This window comes from Ovis canadensis, chromosome 7 (assembly GCF_042477335.2).
Source record: "Ovis canadensis isolate MfBH-ARS-UI-01 breed Bighorn chromosome 7, ARS-UI_OviCan_v2, whole genome shotgun sequence".
NCBI lineage: Eukaryota > Metazoa > Chordata > Mammalia > Artiodactyla > Bovidae > Ovis > Ovis canadensis.
In genome coordinates, this window is record NC_091251.1 from 70,305,954 (window position 1) to 70,331,459 (window position 25,506).

Genomic DNA, 25,506 nt, shown 5'->3' on the forward strand with positions numbered 1-25,506 from the left:
CTCCCATATTCCCAATTCATAGATATAGATGCCAAAAATTGTTAAGGTTAGAAGATTGGAAAAGTCACTCCCTGGCTCATCTGTTAAGAAGATTATCATGTTATGGGTTTCTTAGCTAACCATCGTAAGTAAATTAAACTCAAGACTCTTACTTTGCAAATCACCATTCTCAAATAAACTTTTTTTGGGGGGGGAAGGGGCGCGAAGCATGCAGGATCTTATTTACTTGACCAGGGATCGAACCTCCGCCCTACAGCCGAAGCGTGCAAAGTGCTAATCACTGGGCTGCCAGGTAAGCTCCCGCAAATAAACTTTTGCTACTTTCTTAATAAAATGCAACAAAAACCTTAACACCCCAAACCCGGAAAAACAAGACTTCTACCTCTGAGTTGACAGTAATTCAAGGGAATTCAGCGAGCAGTTATTAGGGTCTACAAAGTATAAGGAACCACCACAGTGTTTAAAAAGGAAGGAGGGAGCTACAGGAACACGTGTTTTCATCTCAGCGCTCATGCCAGAGAGATAAGGTTAGCACACGAACTTCAGCCTCCCACTCCTAGCCCCGCAGAAACGAGCGCGAAGGCTGCGTGGCCAGCCCGCTGCTCCGCCGCGCACATGGCCGGCCGCAGCTCCCACCCCCGTGCCGCGCAGGCGCTGGGCGAGCCGGGACTTGCGGTCGCCAAGAGGGATCATTCCGCCGGTTTCTTTGTGTGGCTGAAGCTGTAGAAATGGCTTATTTCCCTCCTCTTCGTTAAAAACAAAAATCAGACCCTTTCGCACTTTTCTCCCGCCGGAAAGGAATCGGAGAGTGGGTGGGAGGGGGATCTGCTAACTAGGGCAGGGGCGGAAAGGCTCAGGCGAAGAGTTGCCGAGGGCCGGGTCTGGGAGGGATGCTGGGAGCTTTGACTCACTCGCACACCATGTGTCCCTCCGCGCGCAGCACGGGGGACTTTTCGGTGGGGATTTTGGGCGCCGACCAGACGCGGCATTTTCGGAAAATAGCGCCCTGTGCAGCTGAAGCGCTTTGTGTTTAGCGGGGCCGCGTCAGCCCGGCAGGGTACGAGGCGCCTCGGGTCCCCGAACCACCTCCTGCTGCTCCCCCGTCGCCGCTCCCGAAGCTTTTCCAGGTCAGTGCGGGTCTGTGTAGGGCCCTGTTACCACCGGATGTGGAAGTTGATCTCTTCGCTGGTAAAAAATAATTCCACTTCCCCCGGAACCCAGATCATCCCCGCGATTTCCTGTTTATTGCATTAAGGCGCCGGGTTTCCGGGGCTCCTGGCCCCGCTTATTCCGCGGGGGTCGGCGGGGTGGGCCTGGGTCCCCGCTCCGCCCGCGCCGCCGCCGCGCTTTGTCCGCTGGCACCCCGCTTCTGGGAGGGGCGGGCAGACATGGTGGCGGCCGCCGCCCCCTCGTCGGCCCCGGCGCACCACGGCCTCCCCGCGGCTCTCCGCCGGGCCAGTCCCGAGCGGCGGGCCCGGAGCGGGATAGGGTCGGGCAAGGGCTGCGGGAACTGCGGCTGCCGAGTGGCAGGCGGTGGGCGGGCGAGGCAGGCTGGCGCGTTACGGCCTTGGCGCTGCCGCCCCGGGAGCCGCCGCTCTCTTTGTCTGGGCCTCCCGATCGCCCAGCCGGAGCGGGGAAGGGTCGGTGGGGGCGGCCGGCCTCCGGCGCGCTGTGCTGTTCGGGCCGCGGGGCCTGGAGGCGCTCGGGCCGCAGCGGGAGCAGCCGGCCTGGCCGGCCCGGACAGGGTTAACGGGAGCGCCCAGCTGGTCCCGTGCGGGTCCGCCGCGGCGATTGCCTCGGCCTCGGGGACTCGAGTTCCTGAGGGAGGAAGCCAGCTGCTCTGGATGCTGGGGACTTTTCTTGGCATTTGCCCGCCGGCATCTGCGGGTGCACGGCCTCCGGGACGAAGTTGAGAATCTTGCCAGGTCGTTTCTGTCTCGGCACAATCAGTGTGTTTTTAGTGTGTTTTCGTTGAAGCTCTCCTACCATGTTGAACCAGCGTGCCTAGCCTCGAGGGTGCATCGTGAAAACTGAAACCAAAGGAATGGTATAGGCCTGCTTTGTGTGTGTTTTCCCACTTGAAGCCTGTTTTCAGTACACAGACTCTTGCTTTAAACCTGATTGGACTGTGACGTGGAGACATCTGTTCAAAGGAGGGGCAGAGACCACAGTACTTCTGAAGGGGGCTTGGTAATGTGGAAATATCTTAAATGTTCTCTCTGGACACTGATTTGCTGTCTCGATTCAGGCAAGTTACTTTTGTGAAGTGCAGTTTTTATCTGGAAAATGGTTTGGGGTAATGAGTGCAGTAACTTGCCATCCCAGAGTTAAAGCACCATAGTTGATTATGCAGAAGTTAGTGGCCAGAAGTTCTTTTTGCAGATAGTCTTTTTTCACACAGAGACCCACCCAGCTTGCTTTAAATTTTTTCTCACTGACATGTAACCATCGACCTTGACACTTCCACTTTCAGGCTCAGATTTTGAATTTAAGGAAACGAAAGATGGCTTTGTGTTTTTTTTTTTCTTAACTTTTTCTCTTGGAGTATTTATTTTCCCACAAAAACAAAATAAAAGTCTACTGCATGTTAACGCCAGTGATATTTTAGGCAAGAGTGACATTGTTTTGCATTTCTATGTCTTTTGAATGTCTAGTTTAACAGAAGATAGCTGGATTCGTGAACCTACCTCTGCGTTCAGTTTGTTGTGGTATCACATCATGTAACCGCTGGTAAACGCTACTGTATACTCATGCCTTTTTTCAAAAGCTGAAAAATGTGTCATTTCTATCCTGCTCTCATCATTCAGATTCAATAATCAGGATATTATTGTAAAAGACACATTTAAAAAATATGGATAAGAGGGTTGTTTCCTGTGCTTTTTTCTTGAGCTCTAGCTTCTTTTCAATTTGGGATTTAGATACATAAACATTATGAATAAAGATTGCATAATCTGCATATGATTTTAGACTCAGAATATTTGAAAAAAATTTAAGTGATTAAACTTAACAACTTATTTTAATGATGTACACAAGTAAAACACGAATCCCATGTTAAATTTGCTTGTGAAAACTTGTGTGTAGATGTAATTTCTGAAGTGGAACACTTCAAAGTACTATCGGAGTGCCAGCTTAAAAAGGAGTCCTGCAGTGAAACCTTTGGTGAAACTGCTTTTGCATTGTAATGCATATGCAAATGTAGAGTTAACTCTGAGTTCATGAGTTATCTGTTTCTGAATCAGTCTGGGTGTTGTAGGTTGGAGGACAGTTGTAAATGTGTGAACACTCAAAGCCATACCTGCTTTGGTTTAATGTTTCTGAAGTGAAGCTTCTGGTTTTGTGAACTTTAGTCTGATTCTGCTAGTCTGTAGTTCTCTCCTGTTCCATCAACAGGAAGCATCTGGTCTGTCTTCATGTAACTGCTAGAAAATGCCAGGTATATTTTTGATGTTTGCTATTCACATGAAAATAAATATCAGATTGGATTTTGAGTCGTACTCCCTACCCTCAGCTCTAGATATATTTATGATGAGCTCATCGTCTATAGAGTGAACTTTTTTTTTGGCCCTTGAGTACCTTAAGTTAGAAATGGCAGGTAAAACAAACAAGTTGTGAGGGGTTCGGGAGTCACTGCGAGAAAGTTTTGACTCATGAATTAATTACGAGGGTGCTGTACCCCTTTGCAAGCAGGTTGAGTGTAGCTAGGCTCCATCTCTTCTCTCTGCAAATACTAATAAGCAAACTGAAACAAAACCTTTAAGTTCAGGGCAACTTAGTTTTCCAGTGAGTCATTTCTTTGGTCCCTGAGCTTTCCAGCTAGTAATCATGTTTCTGTAGCACTAATGTGTCTACCTCAGGACAGCTATAATTAGTATATTTAACTTTTTCTGAAGATGTTTGTTGCATCAGGCACTCTGGTGAGTTTGTTAGTGTTAGTACTAGGGCCTGTGTGTTCACAATGTTGACAACAGTGGTCTGCACAGAGAAGATACTTTGGTGCAGCCAACTGTCCTGTTCAGACATTGGTGGGCTAATGCAGTTTTATTTGGGCTAAGTATGTCCATAATGTTAGAGGCTTGACCATGAAGTGATCCCCACTGAAAGTAAATCCATCTGTAAGGCCATTGGTCCATTTAGAAATAGAAACCTAAAATTCTTAGCCCTAGCTCTCTTAACCTTTTAATGGGGATGATTAGCAAGGTTGGCTGTTAGGGCCCAAGGTGCTAATGCACAAATAGTGTGGAAAAGACTTAATCATTTTAACTGATTGTACGTTTAATATGAATGAACACTTTAAAATTTTTAAAAAGTAAATGCCATTTTGAAGAGCAAGGTGTCAGCCCGACTTTACTTTGTACTGGTTGTGTTATAGCTGGGATATCATTTCATATAGTATACTATCCTATTGTAAGTGGGATCTTGGATCAGTTCTGAAACTTTGTATCAGAATCAGCTGGAGAGCTCATTAAAAAGACCTATGGAGGCCCAAGCTTAAGTAGGATAGGAACTGGCCCACTCTTGTTTTTCTCACATTCTTTAGATGATAAACAATCAACTTTAAAAACTACCCAACTATAGAGCATGGCCAGAGAATTTTGATTGTGGAGGGAAATGGAAAAGTTGAAAAACTGTGATCTTTGGCCCAAAAAAGAGAAGCTCATCTATTCTGTCACATAGAACAATCAGGTTTGATTTGACCAGAAATAACTAGGAGCAAGGGGTAGAAATTAGAAGAAGGCAGATTTCAACATTCCTCGAAGAAAAATTCCTCAAAACAACAGTATAATGGGTTGTTTCTGGTGGTAGGCTGTACCCTTCCACTGATGGGCGTTCAAGTTAGGAATTCAAGAGAAGGGAAAATGGTGAGCCGAATCAGGATTTTGGCCAGGTTTCGTTAAGTTCCCTATGGACTGAGAGTTTACAAATATGTGTAGGTTTGCAGGTATGAAAGTGGAAGGGCAAAAGCTAATTGAAACAAGTTAGCTTAAGTGGATCATAGTTTTCATTTTCTTGGATAAAGAAAAATGAGTATTAAATGAGAGAACTATTTAATGAGGGTTTTTTAAACCCAGCTGTAGTTTGGCATATTCAAAGCCTGAAAAATGGGCATACCTTCTGATGTAGAAATTTTAAGTGAATTTGTTTTGGTATTTATTTTGGTGTAACAGAAATATACCAGTAAATCAGTAGCTGTTTACAACCAGTTGCAGCACTGTTGATAATAAAAGCTGCATATTAACACATTTGATTCCTTCCCCGCATTAATCATATATAGTAAATAATGCTCTCCCCATTTTTCATAAGAGAAAATCGAGGTATAGAGAAATTATTAGGTAGCTTGCCCACGTTAGCAGAATTAGTAACTGGTAGAACACAGACTTGGTTACAAGCAGTTCTATGCTGTAAAATTGTAAACAACTTAGATGTTTCACAGAATTATGATACATTCCTTCCGTGGGGGTACTACCTAGCCATTTTTTTAATGCTTTGTTGTTGTTAGTTGCCAAGTTGTGTCCAACTCATTTGCAACCCCTTGGGCTATAGCCCGCCAGCCTGCTCTATCCGTGAGATTTCTCAGGCAAGAATACTGGAGTGGGTTGCCATTTCCTTCTCCAGAGGATCTTCCTGACCCAGGGGTCAAACTTGCTTCTCCTGCAATGGAAGGCAGAATCTTTACTGCTCAGCCATAAGAATGTAAAAAAATGAAATTATGTTTTGGTGTATGTTAAATAAAAAAAAGTAAATTTAAAAATATGATTTTATTTTGATTAAATAACAGGTGTGTTGACATCTGGAAGGAAATTGCCAAACTGTTAAGTGATTGTTTCTGTGTATAATTTTATAGAGGACTATTTTCTTTTTACTTACACAAATTTTCTAACTTATACAGTGAATTTGTAGTATTATGTATCTCTTGGGATTAAAAGGATTAAGGTTATGTTTCAATAAAAATTAAAGATAGTAGCATAAGCCGAGTTTGAATTTTACACTGTGCAATTTATGCAAGTTGACTAAGGAACTGCACATAAATGAGTATTTGAAAGTGCATGAAGTGTTCCTGTATTTGTTTGATTCCTTACCACTCTAATATATTAATTGAATAGAGAGAAACGTCACTGATTCTTGCCACCCTACCTAATCAGTTCTGTATTTTGTTTTTTTTTCACCTTATGTGTAATATTTTAAATATTGTGTTCATCCCTAGTTAGTCACTCCCTAGCTCTGTGACTTTAGGCAACTTGCCTAATCTGCTTTACTTTCCTTCTTTGTGCAATTCAAATAATTGCAATACTTAACTCATGGTGCTTGGAAGGATTAAATGAGTTCAGTTCAGTTCAGTCGCTTAGTTGTGTCCGACTCTTTGCGACCCCATGAACTGCAGCATGCCAGGCCTCCCTGTCCATCACTAACTCCTTGAGTCCACCCAAACCCATGTCCACTGAGTCGGTGATGCCATCCAACCATCTCATCCTCTGTCTTCCCCTTCTCCTCCTGCCCTCAGTCTTTCCCAGCATCAGGGTCTTTTCAAATGAGTCAGCTCTTCACATCAGGTGACCAAAGTATTGGAGTTTCAGCTTCAAAATCAGTCCTACCAATGAACACCCAGGAGTGATCTCCTTTTGGATGGACTGGTTGGATCTCCTTGCATTCCAAGGGACTCTCAAGAGTCTTCTCCAACACCACAGTTCAAAAGCATCAATTCTTCGGCGCTCAGCTTTCTTTATAGTCTAACTCTCACATGCCTATATGACCACTGGAAAAACCATAGCCTCGACTAGATGGTCCTTTGTTGACACAGTAATGTCTGCTTTTTAATATACTGTCTAGATTGGTCATAACTTTCCTTCTAAGGAACGTATAAATTGACGAGAAAGTGTATGACACATACTTACTAGCTCAGTGCTGTGCTTAGGCAGTCGTGTACGACTCTTTGCAACCCCATGAACTGTAGCCCACCAGGCTTCTCTATCCATGGGATTCTCCAGGCAAGAATACTGGAATGGGTTGCCATGCCCTCCTCCAGATGATCTTCCCAACTCAGGTCTCCCGCATTGCATGTGGATTCTTTACCATCTGAGCCACCACAGAAACCTAAGAATACTAGAGTGGGTAACCTATCCCTTTTCCAGGGGATCTTCCTGACCCAGGAATCGAACCGGGGTTTCCTGCATTGCAGGTGGATTCTTTACCAGCTGAGCTACCTGGGAAGCCCTGCTGCTGCTGCTGCTAAGTCGCTTCAGTCGTGTCCGACTCTGTGCGACCCCATAGACCGCAGCCCACCAGGCTCCCCTGTCCCTGGGATTCTCCAGGCAAGTTCAATAAACCTTAGCAATTATTGTAGGATCATGGTCTACTAAAACCCTTGGGGGTCTAACGTGCTGTGTGCTTTTAGCTGCATCCGACACTTTGTGACCCCATGGACTGTAGCCTGCCAGGCATCTCTGTCCATGGGAATTCTTCAGGTAGGAATACTGGAGTGGGTTGCCATTCCCTCCTCCAGGAGATCCTTCCAACCCAGGGATTGAACCCAGGTCTTGCCATTGCAGGCGGATTCTTTACCATCTGAGCCACCCAGGAATAATTTTTTGTATATAGCTAAGGTAGTGTTAATGTAACCTTTCAACGGTTAGCGCAGTAGCCTTCTTCAAACAAGTTACTATTTCTGCTGCAAAATGTATGAACCTTTACACCAAGTGGGGTAAGTAAAGACTATAAATAACTTCATGTCAGTTTAGGTAAGGTGTTACTGCCAAATAAGTTATTTTGGGTTTCACAGCTTTTTTTTGACTTTTGGAATTGCAGTTAAGGAACCTGTGGAATTAACTTAATTTTGAGTTCTATTTTATTTTACTATTACAACATTTTAAATATTAAAGCATGTATAGGAGGTCCAAGATCAAGGTGCTACATCACTGGGCTCTGGTAAGGGCCCTCTTTCAGATTGCAGACTTCTCTGTTGTATCCTTTTATGGTGGAAGGTGCAAAGGGACCCTTCTCAGGTCTCTTTTTATGAGGACATTTATCTCATTCGTGATCTGACTGCACCTTCCAAAGACTCCTTCCTAATACCATCACTTTGGGCATTAGGAGTTCAACATAAAATTGAGGGCTGGGGAGACACACAAATTTTTAGATGTAGCAAACAGTATACTATATAAGTGAATGATCTAGAAAGATTTCTTACATCCTAACTGGCTTGTGTGAACTTTTGATCTTTGCAATTATTCCACCTGTGCTCCTTTATCTGTTCTGTTCATAGAGACCCTTTGTTTCTCTCCCTGAGTTTATTCCTGTAGGCATTATATATAGCCTGAACTTGACATCAGTCACTCCTTTCATATTTTACTGGACTCCTGTTGTCAAATCTTCCTACCTATCTAGTTCCTGTTTTTCCTCAGAGATCGCAGTGTATTTGTGGGTGAAGGTAGGTAATTATGAAAATTTCTTGGCCACTATAAATTTATGCTGTACAAATCCAGTGGACCTTTGCTACTTAACAGTCATTTTATTAATCTGATATTTTGCTGTTGTTTCATATCTTCTCTCTCAAGAGATACCACTGACATATTTAATTGAAAAAGAGTATAGAATACAAGTTTGCATGTTGTCACCATGGCAGATCTATCCAGTCACCTTATTTTGTAAACAGAATAGAAGAGGAATCTTGCTTTTCTAGGAATCTTGCTGCCATGCTTAACTTTCCTTTGATCACTGTGATCGTTAACTGCAGGGATTTCTCCTTACCTTCAAATATTGCAGTGTATACAGACTTCTATGTTTTAGGAGGAAAAGAAACAACTATTAACTACTGTTCTTTTTAGCTAGCTTCCTCATTTCTTTATTTCAAAAATTTTAAGACAGTTAAAATATTGCTGCCCTCAGCTCTTTGGCTACTTCTTCCCTAAATTATTGCCATTTGTAATGACATTACATGTGAATGTGACATATTCAGACTGTTGCTTCAAGGGGCATCCTTCCCAGTGGTATTGGTTTCATCCTGGTTTTATCCAGTCAGTGTGTATGTGTTACTGTTGACTCCCACTTAGGCCTCGTAACCTCTCCTGTCCTTGCCTTTCATCTCAGTGTGCCATCTTGGTTTTCCTTTTCTCGTTGCTTCATTTGTGAATTTCTGTTGTTTCACGATCCTCTTACCACTGTCATTCCTCTCAGTACTTGGCTCTGTGCTCAGTCCTTTTTGTGTCTTCTTCATGGATGTTTTATTTGTTGATGACCCATAAGGGTACTCCCCAGGTTGGTATCTCCAGTTGGTTTACCAAGTATTTTCTTTGAGAGGCTCAAGGAATTTCATTCTCTTTTTGGTTTATTATTACCCAACTTCCACCTACTTTAATTTTCTTTGTTTTATCATCATCATGCTTAAATCTTGAAGTCGTCTGTGATATGTTTCTCCTTTATTTCTTATATCCATCATTATTGCATCAATATCCAGCATTATTCTTTAGGTTAATTTTTCCTGGATCTCTATTTTTGGAATTCTGCATTGCCTATTATTTGCCCTTTCTAACTTTATTTATTTAAAAATATTTACTTAGTTATTTGGCGGCACTGAGTCTTAGTTGTGGCATGTGGAATCTAGTGCCCTAATCAGGGATTGAACCCAGGCCCCCTGCACCGGGAGCTTGCAGTCAGCCGCTGGACCACCAGGGAAGTCCTGCCCTTTCTAACTTTCTTCCAATCCATCTTGCATATGGCTGCCAGAATAATTTTCCTAAAATTTTTTGAGCCTATTGCTGCTAAACCTAAGCAGCCTGAAGAGAGAACATGTACTGTTGACCTTTGTACTCTCCACTGTGCCAAGCAAAGTGAATTGAACTTGTGCTGAATAAATGTTTGAATGGATCATCGTTTGCTCAAAACATAGAACGACTCTCAATTGTCTACAGGATAAAGTCCAAACTCTGCTTTCTGGCTTTCAAGTCTTTCTTTAGCCTTATTCTTGACTTCTTAACATCACCAAGATAGTATTTGCTCTGTAGGATGCCATGCTTAGGCTTGACTCCATGTGTTCTTCCTTTTCCTTTTCCTGGCTGGTCAAAGCCTCTTCAGCCTAACAGTACTCTGTGCCAGGCACGGTTCCAATCTCTGGTGTTTCAGTAATGAATGACACAGAAGACAAAGTCTCTGTTTTCTTGGAGCTGACATTCAGTGTTGGGGGAGAGAGGGCACAGTAAACAAATGTCAGGTGGTAGTGAATGTAATGAGGAAAACTGGGTGAATGGATGAATACAGACACGAGAATGCAATGTTAAAGAGAACGGGGAGTAAAGGACTAGTTTTAAAATGACTTGTAAAAAAAGAAGAAAACTGAAAAAATAAATGACTTGAAGGCAGTTTGGTATCTATCATAATTACCATTGCATTTATCCCTGTCCCAGCAGCCCAACTTCAGGGAATTTATCTTACAGTTCTATGAAATGAAATGATGCATTTACAAAGTTATTAATTGCAGTGTAGTTTATAATAGCAATAAAGTCCACCTACAGTAAACTGAGATGTATCCATACAACACCCATACAACAGCATGCTAAGCAGCTTTACAGAAAATGAGGAAGCTGTCTATGAACTAATAGGAAAGGATCTTCAGGATGCGTTAAGAAAAGCAAGTGCAGAAAGTGTATATAGTAATGCAATCATTTGGTAACTGTAGAAATATTGGAAGGATATCCATGAAACTAGTAAAGGTGAATAATTGTGTCTGGGGAGAAGATGGGGATAGCATAAATGTTTCTATTGAGACTTCAATGTATACATTTCTATGTTTTGAATTTTTGAACTATTGAAAACAGAAGAGCAAAGAAGAAATAAAGTAGCTCCTATAGACTTGATGATTTGCTGTATGTAGAGACAAGAGGGAGAGGGAGTAATTGAGGATAGCTCACAGGTTCTCCAATTTGGGAGGAAAAGAGGGTGATAGTGTTACCAGTGAAGCAAGAGGAAGACTAGGTTTTGGCATGTGCATGAGAAGTTCTGGTCAGGCCAGATGATGAGTGCTTTTACTCTTCTGTAATTTTGTGTGTATATGTGTGTGGCTGCTTAGTCACTCAGTTGTGTTTCACTCTCTGTGACCCCATGGGCCGTAGCCCACCAGACTCCTCTGTTCAGGGTATTATTCCAGCAAGAATACTGGAGTGGGTTGTGATTTTCTCCTTCAGGATATCTTCCCGACCCAAGGATCGAACCCACATCTCCTGAGGCTCCTGCATAGGCAGGTGAATTCTTTACCATTGAGCCACCTGGGAAACCCTGTGTGTATGTGTGTGTTTGTATAATTTATGTTCTTTAGATATAGAACTCAAGGTTGTCTTAAACATGAATAGTAAATAGTCATCAATAAACATTTTTATCCTTCAATTACAGACATTTATATTATGTTTTTTTTGAAAACAGCTTTGTAGTGATGTCATAATTTTACAGTCAAATAGGGACTTTGGTATGCACAGGTAGAATGTAGATAGAGCAATAGAGAATGTATATCTGATAGCTTATATGGGAAACAGGAAATTTATTGGCATAGTTCCAATTTAATTATATCTTTTGATGTCTGAAATTAAAAGCAATAAAAAGGGCTTTTTAATAGGAAAGTGATCTTTCAGTTCAGTTCAGTCCCTCAGTCGTATCCAACTCTTTGTGACTCCATGAACCTCAACACGCCAGGCCTCCCTGTCCATCACCAACACCCGGAGTTTGCGCAGACTCATGTCTGTTGAGTTGATGATGCCATCCAACCATCTCATCCTCTGTTGTCCCCTTCTCCTCTTGCCTTCAATCTTTCCCAGCATCAGGGTCTTTTCCAATGGGTCAGCTCTTCACATCAGGTGGCCAAAGTATTGGAGTTTCAGCTTCAGCATCAGTCCTTCCAATGAACACTCAAGTCTGATCTCTTTTAGGATGGACTGGTTGGATCTCCTTGCAGTCCAAGGGTCTCTCAAGAGTCTTCTCCAACACCACAGTTCAAAAGCATCAATTCTTCTGTTCTCAGCTTTCTTTATAGTCCAAGTCTCACATCCATAGATGACTTACTGGAAAAACCATAGCTTTGCTGGCAAAGTAATATCTCTGCTTTTTAATATGCTGTCTAGGTTGGTCATAACTTTCCTTCCAAGGAGTAAATGTCTTTTAATTTCATGGCTGCGGCCACCATCTGCAGTGACTTTGGAGCCCCTCAAAATAAAGTCAGCCACTGTTTCCCCACCTATTTACCATGAAGTGATGGGACCGGATACCATGATCTTCCTTTTCTGAATGTTGAGCTTTAAGCCAACTTTTTCACTCTCCTCTTTCACTTTCATCAAGAGGCTCTTTAATTCTTCTTTACTTTCTGCCATAAGAGTGGTGTCATCTGCATATCTGAGTTTATTTATATTTCTTTCAGCAATCTTGATTCCAGCTTCTGCTTCATCTAGCCCAGTGTTTCTCATGATGTACTGCTGCTGCTGCTGCTGCTGCTGCTAAGTCACTTCAGTTGTGTCCGACTCTGTGCGACCCCAGAGACGGCAGCCCACCAGGCTTCCACGTCCCTGGGATTCTGCAGGCAAGAGCATTGGAGTGGGTTGCCCTTTCCTTCTCCTAATGCATGAAAGTGAAAAGTGAAAGTGAAGTCGCTCAGTTGTGTCCAACTCTTCGCGACCCCATGGGCTGCAGCCCACCAGGCTCCTCCGTCGAAGGGATTTTCCAGGCGAGAGTACTGGAGTGGGGTGCCATTGTGATGTACTGCTTAGAAGTTAAGTTTCTCATGATGTACTCTGCATATAAGTTAAATAAGAAGTGGGAATACCAGACCGCCTGACCTGCCTTTTGAGAAATCTGTATGCAGGTCAGGAAGCAACAGTTAGAACTGGACATGGAACAACAGACTTGTTCCAAATAAGAAAAGGAGTATGTCAAGGATGTATATTGTCACCCTGCTTATTTAACTTATATGCAGAGTACATCATGAGAAATGCTGGGCTGGATAAAGCACAAGCTGGAATCAAGAAGTGATCTTTAGGGTAGTTGAAATTGTAATATTTAAAACAATATTAAAACTGAATTAGGGAAGTTTATAGTAGAGCATACAGTTTTTTTGTTTTTTTTTTTTTTTTAATATGGTGCATTGAGGAGTAACTGTGTAAGATAAGAGGTTTTAACCTAATGGAGGAAAGGAGTCATGAAATGCATGGGTGCTGTTTAGAACAAACTCTTGCTGTATAATTTTGGATTTTAACTTTCTTGGATGAGTTATAGTTCAGAATCTGATTTTGGAGGCCCTGATTTATCCATATGAATTTTACTTGATTTCTATTTGGCTACTGTCAAAAAAATAAAAGGGGAGCATAGATAAATCACATAACACGCCAGGACTTGCAAATGTATTAGTAGTTCTTTTCTGGGTTTATTTTAACAAGGATTTGGGTGTGGAATAGCAATAAAAAAGAGCTGTTAAGTAATTCTTGCTTGAGATTTAAAATTTTAACCATTTTATATCTGACGAGAAGATGTTATACTGGCAGTAGTTTTCTTTTAAAAATATAATGTTATATAGGATCATGTAACGGAGTTTTTTTTTTTTTTTTTTTTTAACTGCATGTGACATGTGGGATCTGGCATGCAAGATCTTAATTCCCCAACCAGGGATTGAATCCTTGCCCCCTGCAGTAAGCAGAGTCTTAACCACTAGACTTCCAGGGGAGTCCCCAGAGATGGTCTTGTTTGAGTGAGGGTGAAACTGTTTGGTAGCCTCCAACTTGTACTACTTACCCCTTCACTCCCTGTTTTTCTCAGTACTGCAGACCTTTGGAGCTTTGGGAAACCCAATTTGAGAAATGCTGAATTGGGCTTGGCTACAGTTTTAGCTTGGATTGACTCTTACCTCTTATATATCTTTGTGTCCAGTTGAGTGGACAGTGGTGGAAAGAATGGTGATAGCATAGTGTATAGAAATTAACCTGAAGAAGCATTTAATTAGTGGTTCTCAATCGGAGTGATTTTGCAAAAGCTAGAGAAATTTTTTGATGTGAAACAGAGTTGGGGGGTTGCTACTGGTATCTTAGGGTGGAGGGTAGGGTTGCTGCTAAATATGGAGAAACTCTTGCCTAGTTAAATAACCACTTTGTATGTTGCACTATTCTAAAGTAGTTACGCATTCAAATGACAGTAAAAGAAAGTCTTATCTCTACCCATAAGAAACTTAAAATCTAGCTAAAGCATCTCAGACTTTAACAGTCTGTGGCCAACCTCCTTAACATCTGACCTGCCCTATCCCACTTTGACATCTTTATTTCACCTATTTTTCACCAAGTTGTTCAGGCTAAAAGCTTAGTTGTTATCTTTGACTCCTCTTTTTTTCTCTTGTACATTGACCTCTGATAGATCAGGAAGTGGAGAAGGAAATGGCAACCCACTCCAGTATACTTGCCTGGAGAATTCCATGGACAGAGGAGCATGTTGGTCCATGGTCCATCGTGTCCCAAAGAGTCAGACACGACTGAATGACTAACACAACATCAGGAAGACGTGTAAACTTTACTTTGAAATGTATCTTGGCATCTGGGTAGTGATGGGATAGATTATTTAAACCAGCCCTCTTTTTAGGAACAACTGAAGATGCTGCATATGACATGTAAAGCACTACCTTAAGAGCTTTGAAGAACTGGGGAGATAGTGGAATCTGGTAAGTCAGATTCTAGAAGAAAGCCTAATCCAAGGGAGGTTAGCAGAATACCTAGAGAACTGAAGCCACTTTTCCCCGAGTGTATTTGCTGATATCAAGAAATTTAGGATTTCCATTCATCAGCTTTGTGGGATGAGATGGACAGAAATCAAACACTCAGAGCTTATCTATGTAAGAGTCATATAAGAGATCTGTCCTTATTAGGCTTGAACCTGTGTGTCTACTTCTGAGAAGGAAGGATGGACCAGAGCAAATCCTTGAACCCCTTTCATCCATTGCCTACTTCCCAGTCAAATATCAAAGGACTTCATGGCAAGTTGTCTTGATACTGAGCAGAACAGGAGAAAAAAAAAGTACAAAATTGTGGCCCCAGCCTAGTGAGGTAAGGGCACCTTAATTTATAACTTAATTTGGATTGGTCCCTGACTGGTACTGTCCCTTTGGTGTTTTGCAGAAGCAAATAGAAATGTTCCTTTGAGTAATGCTCCTTCATGTTAGGCCTCCCCAAAATAATTCTTGAAGGACACTGACAGGCACATAGTCAAAGATAACCAACCGTACACGCAGACAAACATGAGCAAGAACCAGTGGAAACGAGAGACAGCAGGAAAAGATTGTCATAGGCATCATATATTAGAATTAGAAAATACAGGTTAAACAACCATAATTACTGTGTTCACAGAAATAACACATCTGAAGAGAGGAAGCAGAAAATGTCATTGTAGATTTGAAAATAGCAAATACAACTACTGGAAATAAGTAGAGTAAATGAATTAAAAACTTAATGGTACAGTTTGCAGCAGGTTAGACCCATCTAGGGGAGAGGGCAGTGGCACCCCACTCCAGTACTCTTGCCTGGAAAATCCCATGGACAGAGGAGCCTGGTAGGCTGCAGTCCATGAGGTCGCTAAGAGTCGGACATGACTGAGTGACTGCACTTTCATTTTTCACTTAAATGCGTTGGAGAAGGAAATGGCAACCCACTCCAGTGTTCTTGCCTGCAGAATCCCAGGGACGGGGGAGCCTGCTGGGCTGCCGTCTCTGGGGTCGCACAGAGTCGGACATGACTGAAGTGACTTAGCAGCAACAGCAGACCCATCAGGAAAATTTTTGAACTAGAATATAGATCAGAAAGCATTATCCAAGATGTAGCTTCAAGGTAGAGAAGACAGAATGATGGAAAATACAGATGACAGGGTAGAGATACGGAGGATAGTGTGAGAAAGTCTTACTTAGTTGGAATTCCAGAAGAAGAGAAGAAAAATAGGTCATTTAGAGAGTTGATTACTGATGTTTTCCAGAAACAATGAAAGATACCAAACTAGGATTCAGGAATCCCAGTGAATCCATATTACAGTGAAAATAAATTCACACCTCAGCTCAGCTCAGTTCAGTTGCTCAGTCATGTCCGACTTTGCAACCCCATGGACTGCAGCATGCTAGGCTCTCCTGTCCATCACCAACTCCCGGAGCTTACTCAGAATTCATGTCCATTAAGTCAGTAATGCCATCTGACCATCTCATCCTCTGTTGTCCCCTTCCCCTCCCGCCTTCAATCTTTCCCAGCATCAGGGTCCTTTCTAGTGAGTTTTTCACATCAGGTGGCCAAAGTATTGGAGTTTCAGCTTCAGCATCAGTCCTTCCAATGAATATTCAGGACTGATGTTCTTTAGGGTAGACTGGTTGGATTTCCTTGCAGTCCAAAGGACTCTCGAGTCTTCCAACACCGCAGTTCAAGAGTGAATTCTTCGGCATTCAGCTTTCTTTATAGTCCAACTCTCACATCCATAGATGACTACTGGAAAAAGCATAGCTTTGACTAGATGGACATTTGTTGACAAAGTAATGTCTCTGCATTTTAATATGCTGTCTAGGTTGATCATAGCTTTCCTTCTAAGGAGCAAGTGTCTTAATTTCATGGCTGCAGTCACCGTCTGCAGTGGTTTGGGAGCCTCCCAAAATAGAGTCTCTCACTGTTTCCATTGTTTCCCCATCTATTGGCCATTAAGTGATGGGACCAGATGCCATGATCTTACTTTTCTGAATGTTGAGCTTAAGCCAACTTTTTCACTCTTCTTTCACTTTCATCAAGAGGCTCTTTAGTTCTTCTTTGCTTTCTGCCATAAGGGTGGTGTCATCTGCATATCTGAGATTATTGGTGTTTCTCCCAGCAATCTTGATTCCAGCTTCTGCTTCATTCAGCCCAGCATTTCTCATGATGTACTCTGCATATAAGTTTAACATCAGGGTAATGGTATACACCATTGATGCACTCCTTTCCCTGTTTGGAACCAGTCTGTTGTTCCATGTCCAGTTCTAACTTGCTTCTTGACCTGCATACAGGTTTCTCAGGAGGCAGGTCAGGTGGTCTGGTAGGAATACCAGAATCTCTTTCAGAATTTTCCACAGTTTATTGTGATCCACACAGTCAAAGGCTTTGGCATAGTCAATAAAGCAGAAGTAGATGATTTTCTGGAACTCTCTTGCTTTTTCTATGATCCAACGGATATTGACAATTTGATCTCTGATTCCTTTAACTTTTCTAAATCCACCTTGAACATTGCTGGAAGTTGAAGGCAGGTTGGAGAATTTTGAGCATTACTTTGCTAGCATGTGAGATGAGTGCAATTCTGTGGTAGTTGAACGTTCTTTGGCATTGTCTTTCTTTGGAATTGGAATGAAAACTGACCTTTTCCAGTCCTTTGGGCACTGCTGAGTTTTTTAAATTTGCTGGCATATTGAGTGCAGCACTTTCACAGCATTATCTTTTAGGATTTGAAATAGCTTAACTGGAATTACATCACCTCCACTAGCTTTGTTTGTAGATACTTCCTAAGGCCCACTTGACCGCATTCCAGGATATCTGGCTCTAGGTGAGTGATCACACCATCATGGTTATCTGGGTCATGAAGATCTTTTTTGTACAATTCTTCTGTGTATTCTTGCCACCTCTTCTTAATATTGTCTGTTAGGTCCCTACCATTTCTGTCCTTTATTGTGTGCATCTTTGCATGAAGTGTTCCTTTGGTATCTCTTAATTTTCTTGAAGACATCTCTAGTTTTTTTTTTTTTTCCCATTCTATTGTTTTCCTCTATTTCTTTGCACTGATCACTGAGGAAGGCTTTCTTATCTCTCCTTGCTATTCTTTGGAACTCTGCATTCAGATGGGTATATCTTTCCTTATCTCCTTTGCCTTTACCTTCTCTTCTTTTCTCAGCTGTTTGTAAGACCTCCTCAGACAACCATTTTATCTTTTTGCATTTGTTTTTCTTGGGGGTGCCCTTGATCACTGCCTCCTGTACAGTGTCCGGACCTCCATCCATAGTTCTTCAGGCACTCTATTAGAGCTAATCCCTTGAATCTATTTATCCCTTCCACTGTATAATCGTAAGGGATTTGATTTAGGTCATACCTGAATGATCTGTTGGTTTTCCCTACTTTTCTTCAATTTCAGTCTGAATTTGGCAATAAGGAGTTAATGATCTGAGCCACAGTCAGCTTCTGGTCTTGTTTTTGCTGACTGTATAGAGCTTCTCCATTTTGGGCTGCAAAGAATATAATCAGTCTGATTTTGGTACTGACCATCTGGTGATGTCCATGTGTAGAGTCTTCTCTTGTGTTGTTGGAAGAGGGTGTTTGCTATGACCAGTGTGTTCTCTTGACAAAACTGTCTGCATTTGCACTGCTTCAATTTGTATTCCAAGACCCAATTTGCCTGTTAATCCAGGTATCTCTTGACTTCCTACTTTTGCATTCCAGTCCCCTGTAGAGAAAAGAACATCTTTTTTTGAGTGTTCGTTCTAGAAGGTCTTGTAGCTCTTCATAGTACCATTCAACTTTAGCTTCTTGAGCATTACTGGTTGGGACATAGACTTGGATTACTGTGATGTTGAATGGTTTGCCTTGGAAATGAACAGAGATCATTCTGTTGTTTTTGAGATTGCATCCAAGTACTGCATTTCAGACTCTCTTGTTGACTATGGCTACTCCATTTCTTCTAAGGGATTCTTGCCTGCAGTAGATGATATAATGGTCATCTGAGTTAAATTCACCCATTCCAGTCCATTTTATTTCGCTGATTCCTAAAATGTCGATGTTCACTCTTGCCATCTCCTTTTGACCGCTTCTAATTTACCTTGATTCAGGGACCCAAGATTCCAGATTCATATGCAATACTGTTCTTTACACCATCGGACTTCCATCCCCAGTCACATCCACAACTGGGTGTTGTTTTTGCTTTGGCTCCATCTCTTCATTTCTTGAATTATTTCTCCACTTGTCTCCAATGGCATATTGGGCACCTACTGCACTGGGGATTTCATCTTTCAATGTCCTATCTTTTTGTCTTTTCTTACTGTTCATGGGGTTCTCAAGGTAAGATTACTGAAGTGGTTTGCCATGCCTTTCTCCAGTGGACCACATTTCGTCAGAACTCTCCACCATGACCTGTCCGTCTTGGGTGGACCTACACGGCCTGGCTCCTAGTTTCATTGAGTTAGAAGAGGCTGTGGTCCATGTATCAGTTTGAGTAGTTTTCTGTGATTGTGGTTTTCTTTCTCTCTGCCCTCTGATGGATAAGGATAAGAGGCTTGTGGAAGCATTCTGATGGGAGGGACAGGCTGTGGGGGAATCTGGGTCTTGCTTTGATGGCCATGCTCAGTAAATCTTTAATCTAATTTTCTGTTGATGGGAGGGGCTGTGTTCCCTCCCTCTTGTTTGTCCTGAGACCAAACTATGGTTGAGGTAATGAAGATAATGGCAGCCTCATTCAAAAGATCCCATGCATGCACTCAGTGCCTCTGACCCATGCTGACCCATGCCTCTGCCAGAGACTCCTGGACACTCATGGGCAAGTCTGGATCAGTCTCTTGTGGGGTCGCTGCTCCTTTCTCCTGGGTCCTGGTGAGCACAAGGTTTTTTTTGTGCCCTTCAAGAGTCTGTTTCGTCATTCTGTGTAAGTTCTGGCATCTCTGTGGTGGGGTTAATAGTGACCTCTTCCAAGAGGGCTTATGCCATACCCAGGTCTGCTGCATCCAGAGCCCCTGCCCCTGTGTCAGGCCACTGCTGACCCATACCTCCACAGGAGATGCTCAAACACAGCTCTGGCTCATTCTCTGGAGTCTCTTGAGTCCTGGTGCTCACTAGGTGTGTTTGAGCCCTCCGAGCGTCTCTGGCGGGTATGGGGTTTGATTGTAAATGTGATTTTGCCCTCCTGCTGTCCTCCTGGGGCTTCTCCTTTGCCCTTGGATGTGGGACATCTTTTTTTGGTGGGATCCGACATTCTCCTTTTGACGGTTGTTCAGTAGAGAGTTGTAGTTTTGGAGTTCTTGCAGAAGATGAGTGCGCGTCCTTCTGCGCTGCCATCTTGAATTCGCACATCATAATGAAACTGCAGAAAACCAGTGACATTAAGAAAAATTTTGAAAGTAGCTGCAGGAAAAGATAACCATTGAAGTAGCAAGAATTAGGCTAACAGATGACTTCTCAACAATATAAATCAAAAGATAGTGAAATAATATCTGCAATATGAAATGAAAAAAGGAAAAAGCCTGTCAACCTAGAATTTTATGCCCAGTGAAAATATCTTTGAAGAATGATGGTGGAAATAAAGATATTTTAAACAAAAACAGATTGTTATCAACATTGATTAAAGATAATTTAAACCAGCTTAATTCAGTAGAAGTTTTTGTGATGATAGAAATATTCTTTGTGCTGTTCAGTGTTGTAGTTATATAAGTTACATAGGACTGATGAACTCTTGAAATGTGGCTAGTGTGATTGAGGAACTACAGTTTTCACTATTTTAAATGGTTACATGCACCTTATTAGTGCAGTCCTAAAGCATATACGTCAGGTAGAATGAACCCCGGAGAAGGCAATGTCATCTCACTCCAGTACTCTTGCCTGGAAAATCCCAGGGATGGAGGAGCCTGGTAGGCTGCAGTCAGTGGGGCCACTAGGAGTCGGACATGACTGAGCGACTTCACTTTCACTTTTCGCTTTCATGCATTGGAGAAGGAAATGACAACCCACTCCAGTGTTCTTGCCTGGAGAATCCCAGGGATGGGGGAGCCTGGGGGGCTGCCGTCTCGGGTCACACAGAGTCGGACACGACTGAAACGACTTAGCATCAGCAGCAGATGAATCCCACAAGGTCAAAATAGAAGGTATGAAGGGCTGAAAAATAAAGTGATGTATATTTAGAAAATGAGAAGGAATAAGGACTGTATAGAACAGTACAAATTATCTAATGGATTTAAAAACAAGACAATAGCAGAACAGAAATGAATGGGATTCTAGATTCTGGGGTCCTTTGTCTAGAAGGAGGGTAAATTAAAAAAAAAATGTGGTAAACTTTAAATATATAAAAGGAAAGGAAAGAGTATGATGAACCCCACATATTCATTACCTAACTTCACCAGTGATCAACTCATGGCTAATCTGGTTCCACATACATCCCTCAATTAATTTATAACAAATTTCAAGTATCATATCATTTAATCTATAAATATATTGTTTTCAATCCTAAAATGTTACAAACTTAAACTAAATATCATTGTCAGATCCAGACAGACAGTTTCTTACTATCAATATTAATATCTTAATACACATTTAAGCTTTCTTAATATCAATACACATTTAAGCAGTGTTCCAAATCTCCAAATGATCTTTTTAATGTATTTTAAATTTAGGGCAGTTTTAGCTGCACAGCAAAATTGAGGGGCAAATAGAAAGGTTTCTTACACACCATCTTTCCCCATACATGTATAACCTCCGCCATTGCCAGTATCCCCCAGCAGAGCAGTAGTACACTGTTACAATTGAACCTGCATTAACACATCATAGTCCATAGTTTACATTATGGTTCATTCTTGGTGGTGTGCATTCTATGGATTTGGAAAAATGTATAGTGACAAGTATCTATCATTAATGGTATCATGTAGGTAGTGCCCTAAAAAAAGTGACTTTTAAAAATTTACATTTAGTTTCTTCAGACTGAATCCAAACAGAGTCCACACATTGTGTTTGATTGATGTGTTGGTTGGATCTTCTAAACTCTGTAGGTTTTGGGGAAAGGGGGAACTAAAGATTTTGATTAACTTTAGACTTTAATACATGGTATGATATCTAGGGAACCACTAAAGAAAGAGGATATAACTTCCAAATCAGTAGATGAAATAGATTTTTTTTTTTTTTTAACAATCTGAAAGAAGACGAGAAAGAACAGAAACTGAACAGAGAACAGTGGAAAGCATACAATAAGATGCTAGATTTAAACCTAGGTAGATAGTACTTACGGAGAAGGCAATGGCACCCCACTCCAGTCCTCTTGCCTGGAGAATCCCAGGGACGGGGGAGCCTGGAAGGCTGCAGTCCATGGGGTCGCTAAGAGTCAGACACTACTGAAGCGACTTAGCAGCAGCAGCAGCAGCAGCAGCAGATAGTACTTACAAAGAAGGCGATGGCACCCCACTCCAGTCCTCTTGCCTGGAAAATCCAATGGACGGAGGAGCCTGGTGGGCTGCAGTCCATGGGTCGCTAAGAGTCGGACATGACTGAGCGACTTCGCTTTCACTTTTCACTTTCATGCATTGGAGAAGGAGATGGTAACCCACTCCAGTGTTCTTGCCTGCAGAATCCCAGGGACAGGGGAGCCTGGTAGGCTGCCGTCTTTGGGGTCGCACAGAGTCGGACATGACTGAAGCGACTTAGCAGCAGCAGCAGATAGTACTTAAAGGTAGAAATGTCCAAATGATCACACAGGTATCATCCTAGCACACAGCACTACCAGCCTGAAATATTTTCATAACTAGTATTCCTGTCTCAGTTCTTCCCACCTTCTGTGTATTTCCCACATAATAACATGAGTTGTTGTTGTTCAGTCACTCAGTCATGTCTCTTTGTGACCCCATGGACTGCAACATGCCAGGCTTCCCTGTCCTTCACTGTCTCCTGGAGTTTGCTCAGAATCATGTGCATTGAGTTGATGATGCCATCCAACCATCTCCTCCTCTGTTGACCCCTTCTCCTCCTGCCCTCAGTCGTTCCCAGCCATCAGTGTCTTTTCCAGTGAGTTGGGTCTTTGCATCAGTCAGGTGGCCAAAGTATTGGAGCTTCAGCATCAATCCTTCCAATGAATATCCAGGGTTGATTTTCATTAGGATTGACTGGTTTCATCTCCTTGTTCTCCAAGGGTCTCTCAGGAGTCTTCTCCAGCTCCGCAGTTCGAATTCTTTGACTGTCAGCCTTCTTTATGGTCCAACTCTCACATCTGTACATGTGTAGTTTTTTAAAAAACTAATTCAATCACATCACAACCCTTAAGTTTAAAACATTCTAACATCTTCCTAGTAAACTGAATACAATTCAGACTCCTTAGTAGTGCCTATAAGGCCCTACATGAAGTGGCCCATTCACACCTTTGTGATTGCATATCCTACTCTTCTACTTTTATCTCAGGGCTCTTATATTGGGTTGGCTAAAAAGTTCATTTGGGCCTTCATGTAACATCTTATAGAAAAACTCAAGCGAACTTTTTGGCCAACCCAGTGCTTGGCCTTTCTCTGGATCATCAGGAACAGTCAGAATTCTTAGCTTTAAGCACCAGAAACCACCTCTGGTGAATTTTATAGGAAAGGAATACATCACAGAAAGAAACTGCTATTGTTACTGTCATTGGAACCTGCTGTCGCTCTTGTCATAATGGATTCTATGTACTTCCTGCTTTTTTAATGGAACTATCATCTAAGTTAAATTCCAGCTTAGATACTTCTCTTTTGGAGAGGAGATCATATGACTGTATCCCAGTTGCAAGGAAAGCTGGGAAAGCAGTTATCTTGCTTCAGTAATAGGTGGAGGCTTCTGCCTTTCAAGACTGATGAGGAGAATTCCCTAGATGTTGAGCAGCTAAAAGATCGTTATATCCATCATGGTGCTTTTCTCTGGGATCCTTCCTTGCTTTGCCTCTTCCTTCATTTGTGTCTCTACTCACATGTCACCTCCTCAAGGAGGCCTGTCCTTAGATTTTTCTTAAATGGCAGTTCTCTGTCCCTAATCCAGTATTCTCCATTTTCTTACCCTGCCTTATATTTTCTTCATAGCAGTTATCACTACTACTTTAATTGGTTGATTAATTAATTAATTGCTAGGCTCTCCCTAGGCAATGCCAAAGAATGCTCAAACTACCGCACAATTGCACTCATCTCACATGCTAGTAAAGTAATGCTCAAAATTCTCCAAGCCGAGCTTCAGCAATACATGAACTGTGAACTCCCTGATGTTCAAGCTGGTTTTAGAAAAGGCGGAGGAACCAGAGATCAAATTGCCAACCTCCGTTGGATCATGGAAAAAGCAAGAGAGTTCCAGAAAAACATCTATTTCTGCTTTATTGACTATGCCAAAGCCTTTGACTGTGTGGATCACAATAAACTGTAGAAAATTGTGAAAGAGATGGGAATACCAGACCACCTGACCTGCCTCTTGAGAAATCTGTATGCAGGTCAGGAAGCAACAGTTAGAACTGGACATGGAACAACAGACTGGTTCCAAACAGGAAAATGAGTACGTCAAGGCTGTATATTGTCACCCTGCTTATTTAACTTCTATGCAGAGTACATCACGAGAAACTCTGGACTGGAAGAAACACAGGCTGGAATCAAGATTGCCGGGAGAAATATCAATAACCTCAGATATGCAGATGACACCACCCTTATGGCAGAAAGTGAAGAGGAACTAAAAAACCTCTTGATGAAAGTGAAAGAGGAGAGTGAAAAAGTTGGCTTAAAGCTCAACATTCAGAAAATGAAGATCATGGCATCTGGTCCCATCACTTCATGGGAAATAGATGTGGAAACAGTGTCAGACTTTATTTTTGGGGGTTCCAAAATCACTGCAGATGGTGACTGCAGCCGTGAAATTAAAAGACCCTTACTCCTTGGAAGAAAAGTTATGACCAACCTAGAGTATATTCAAAAGCAGAGACATTACTTTGCCGACTAACGTCCGTCTAGTCAAGGCTATGGTTTTTCCTGTGGTCATGTATGGATGTGAGAGTTGAACTGTGAAGAAGGCTGAGCGCCGAAGAATTGATGCTTTTGAACTGTGGTGTTGGAGAAGACTCTTGAGAGTCCCTTGGACTGCAAGGAGATCCAGCCAGTCCATTCTGAAGGAGATCAACCCTGGGATTTCTTTGGAAGGAGTGATGCTAAGGGTGAAGCTCCAGTACTTCGGCCACCTCATGCGAAGAGTTGACTCATTGGAAAAGACTTTGATGCTTGGAGGGATTTGGGGCAGGAGGAGAAGGGGACGACAGAGGATGAGATGGCTGGATGGCATCATGGACTCAATGGACGTGAGTCTGAGTGAACTCTGGGAGTTGGTGATGGACAGGGAGGCTTGGCATGCTGCGATTCATGGGACAAAGTGCAAAGAGTCGGACACTCCTGAGCGACTGAACTGAACTGAACTGAACTTACTCTGAAAATCAGTAAACATTTGAACTGCCTTTTTAGTAGAAACTATATTATAGTTAATGAGGAATGTCAGATAATAAATATAGAAAGAATTATAGAATTGGAAATCACAATTTGTTACAACCTGTTACGGAATAACTGGCTTGGGCCAGATCATTAATGGATGGTAAAAGTGTTAGTCAAAAGATTCATTGGTAATTGAATGTTCACATGGAGCCAAAGCAAATCCTCAGAGTTCTGGATGGTCTTGAAGTAATATGTTAAAACTTGACACATACACATTATCATTTTCCTTTCTGTTGATGGATATTTAGTTTGCTTCCATGTCCCAGCTGTTGTAAATAATGCTGCAGTGAACATGGGGA

The 25,506-nt window shown here is 42.2% G+C and overlaps 1 protein-coding gene across 31 annotated transcripts in view; it reads left to right on the plus strand.

Moving 5' to 3' along the window:
- The first annotated feature begins 647 nt into the window (after positions 1 to 647).
- The window catches only part of GABPB1 (GA binding protein transcription factor subunit beta 1), a 67,704-nt gene continuing 42,845 nt past the window's right edge, over positions 648 to 25,506 (plus strand). For 4 of the 31 annotated variants that reach the window (XM_069596557.1, XM_069596558.1, XM_069596571.1 and 1 more), the window contains exon 1: positions 1,137 to 1,188. In XM_069596557.1, coding sequence (XP_069452658.1) covers positions 1,165 to 1,188 — 24 coding nt within the window. In that variant the 5' untranslated portion in view covers positions 1,137 to 1,164. The other 27 variants (XM_069596563.1, XM_069596570.1, XM_069596579.1 and 24 more) reach the window with 24 other exon arrangements.